The 3,342-nt window shown below is 38.5% G+C and overlaps 1 protein-coding gene across 1 annotated transcript in view; it reads left to right on the top strand.

The window, feature by feature from the left end:
• LOC101846064 overlaps window positions 1-3,238 on the top strand; it is a gene marked incomplete in the record, with an annotated part of 10,160 nt that extends 6,922 nt beyond the window's left edge. The window contains 2 exon segments of the mRNA XM_013080606.2: window positions 657-818; window positions 2,838-3,238. Coding sequence (XP_012936060.1) covers window positions 657-756 — 100 coding nt within the window.
• Window positions 3,239-3,342: the final 104 nt, after the last annotated feature.

Here is a 3,342-nt window from a genome sequence, read left to right on the forward strand (position 1 = left end):
TGTATGTGTGTGTACGTCCTTTGGCACTGGATACCCTGTACATATCGTTTTTCCACGGTAACTGTAGTGTGATTGTTTTTGTTTTTATTTTTGTTTTTGTTTTGTTTGCTTTGAGTCTATTTTTTTGTCACAGGATTCCCTGTGTATACCTTACCCACATAGTTACCACGGCGTCTTTTAACACCGGAATCCCTGTGTGTATCCTATCTCTCTAGTTACCTTGGCATAATAATATTTTGAGTTGGCGATTGGCAGGAACTCTGATTTTGTTTGCTCCTTCTTTCCTATAAAACATCTATTGTCCATACCTCCTCGTCTTCTTTTGTGTTTGTTACTCTCTAGTAATACATAATGTGTAGTTGGCGTGTGCTCCGGCATGGTTTGCTCCTTTTTTCCTATAAAAAATATATCGTTTCTATCTCTCCTCTTTTACTTTGTATGTTACTCTCTAGTGATACCTCCAATCCTCGAAACTTATACGATCTACTTGAGCTGCAAGATTCATAAAACTCTTAATAAAACTTTAAAAATCTTGTAACACCTCTTATCTTCGGAACTTATATGACCTTACTACGTCGCAAGTGATATGACAGGCTAACTAAAACTTTAAAAAGGCGTCTTTTGACACCGATTCCCCTTGTTTGTCTATCCCATAGTAACCGGAGACATGGCCCGTCCATCATCCCATACTTGTGCGGGGAACTGAAAGACTGGAAGAAGCCAGTATTCGGACACAAGTGTTGGATCAGGAAGTGAACTTTGCCCTCTCCGGACACAGGAAGGAATACACATGCACTGAGAACGAAACGAACAAAAAAGTAAGTACATCGGTAGCAGTGAGTGGCAATTGCAAATGAAATATGTTTTACCACACAGTTAAGATAATAGAAGGCGGGCTGCGTCGACTCTGCCTGTCAGAGTTGGAGTCAGGTTGAGATGGACACAGCATCTCAGCAGACAGACAAAGATCAAGCTTGATCAAAGAACCTCCCGACACAGGAATCGAACTCATGCCTTCTGCGTGCAACGATGAAGAGCCCTCTGTTACACTGCAGGCGCCAGTCAGCTGTAGGTGTACTTTAGTATAGAGGACTTATTGATACGTAATTTGGCATTGCTTCGTTAAGCAGATTCGTTAAAAAAAAAGAATAACCACCCCCCCCCAAAAAAAAAACAACAACAACATGGGGGCAGGGAATCAAATAAAATAACCTTTCTTTTGTTTTAAATTTCAACTGATAGACTTATTGCGCTACTTCCTGGGTCACCGTGGAGATCACACAAGGTTTTTACTACGTCTTACGGGAAGGGAAATAGCGAGCTGTGATCGTTGTGCTGCTCGAAGACACAGGAGCTATACTTCACTTTTGTTATGTTTCATTTCCTCTGTCTTGTTTCTTTTTTCCCCTGCTCTAAATCTTATTGCAAAGACAAGAGAGTAGGTGATTGGAGCACAATAAATAGTTTCATAAATTGATTTAGGTGAAACATAAATTGTATAATTTTGACTTATATAAGATATTGGATTAAATCGAGATAACCTGGGTGGGGTAACCGCATTCCTTTTTCTAAGGAACTATTTCTATCAAATGCAACTATTAAAAAGTCATGGCGACATAAGGTATCTTAAATTTACATTAATTTTAGACTGTCAAAAAGAAGTGTAATTTTGTTTTCTTTTGTTTTGAGTGTCTTTATTTTGTTTTATTATTGGGGGGGGGGTTCGTTTTGTTTTGTTTTTTTCAAAATCTGCACTCTTTCTACCTGGTGGTGATTATTGCTCGGAAAGCGCGAGATCGCTTATTATGGTTGCCTGATTACATTCGTTTTAGCAGCGAAAGAGCCTTTCAAAGAAATCTAGACAAGTCTTCAACGAGTCTAGCTCTAGAGCATTAAGTGCAAGTATTCCAAAAACAAGCAAGCTAAAACAGAAATTTGCATAGAGTGAAAGCTGAGAATAGCTGACGTGGAATCAAAGGGGGAGTGGGATTTGATTTGAAGAAAAGAGAGGCATAAAAGGCGCGATATTGTGACTGCTTTCGTCCAATGGAGAAATGCATAGATCATAATACTCGGGTTCTTTGATCAATTCAAATTAAACGTAGAGTTGAAAAAAAAGACAACAAAAGTTTTGCCCCTCTGCGATTAATTAAAGGTAATTCTTGTGACATTTGTTTTAAAAAATGTGTATAACTTAACGAGAAGACAATTCCTGCCGAATCTCCAATAATTGATTGTCTAAGTATGTAAATTGAGTCAATGGCACAACGCATCTCTCTTCTCTCTTTCTCCTTCTTTCTCCCTTTCTCTCTCTCTCTCTCCCTCTCTCTCTCTATCTCTCTTTCTCTCTCTCTCTCTCTCTCTCTCTCTCTCTTTCTCTCTCTGTCTCTATATCCCCCTCTCTCCCTATCCCTCTCGTTTTCGTACTCTATATCTGCCTCGGACTCTGTCTGTCTGTCTGTCTATCTGTCTATCTGTTTGTCTCTCTATCAGACTGTCTATCTATCTATCTATCTATTTATCTATCTATCTATCTATCTATCTATCTATCTATCTAACTATCTATCTATCTATCTATCTATCTATCTATCTATCTGTCTGCCTGTCTTCTTGATTTCTTGATACCGAGGTACCTGTTTGTCTGTTTGTCTCCAGGCTGTTGCTATTAAAATTTGTATTTTTGCTTTAAGTAAGGAACGAGTAACCCTCACTGGTTACATGAAAAGACTACCAAATATTTCCCTTGCTGAGTTTCAAGGTTTGGTTAGTTTTACGATAGCCACGCGCTGCTTTTACTGAGTTGTGTAAAACATATTTTCCCCGTGTCTCTTTCGCAGGCGACAGCAATTCGAAAGTTGATACCACAGGTGGTAAAAACAGCCGACCCCTGAACGTGAAAACACATTAATTTTTGTGTTAATTCTCTTGGCCTGAGGAACTGTTTTACTTTTCCCTACCAAAAAAATTTAAGCTAAATCGTGCGAAGTGATATCGTCAAACCGAGTTTTAAAATGATATTGGCCTAATAATATTACTAACACATCCCGCACGCACACGCACACGCGCACGCACACACACACACACACACACACACACACACACACACACACACACACACACACACACACACACACATGTACGGTGGGAAAAAAATAAATTATAAATCGACTGTCTGGTCATGACAAAAACTTTTTGTAAAAGTTCACCTGACAATTTCGTTTGTCTTTTTGTCTCTGTTGAGCACATTTACATTGTGCTGTTTGTCTGCTTTTATCTTTTTTCTCTAATTATCAGTATTATTAGTAGTAGTTGTAGTATTATTTATTTTTTTTATTATTATTA

The sequence above is a fragment of the Aplysia californica genome, unplaced genomic scaffold (assembly GCF_000002075.1).
Source record: "Aplysia californica isolate F4 #8 unplaced genomic scaffold, AplCal3.0 scaffold00092, whole genome shotgun sequence".
Lineage (NCBI taxonomy): Eukaryota > Metazoa > Mollusca > Gastropoda > Aplysiida > Aplysiidae > Aplysia > Aplysia californica.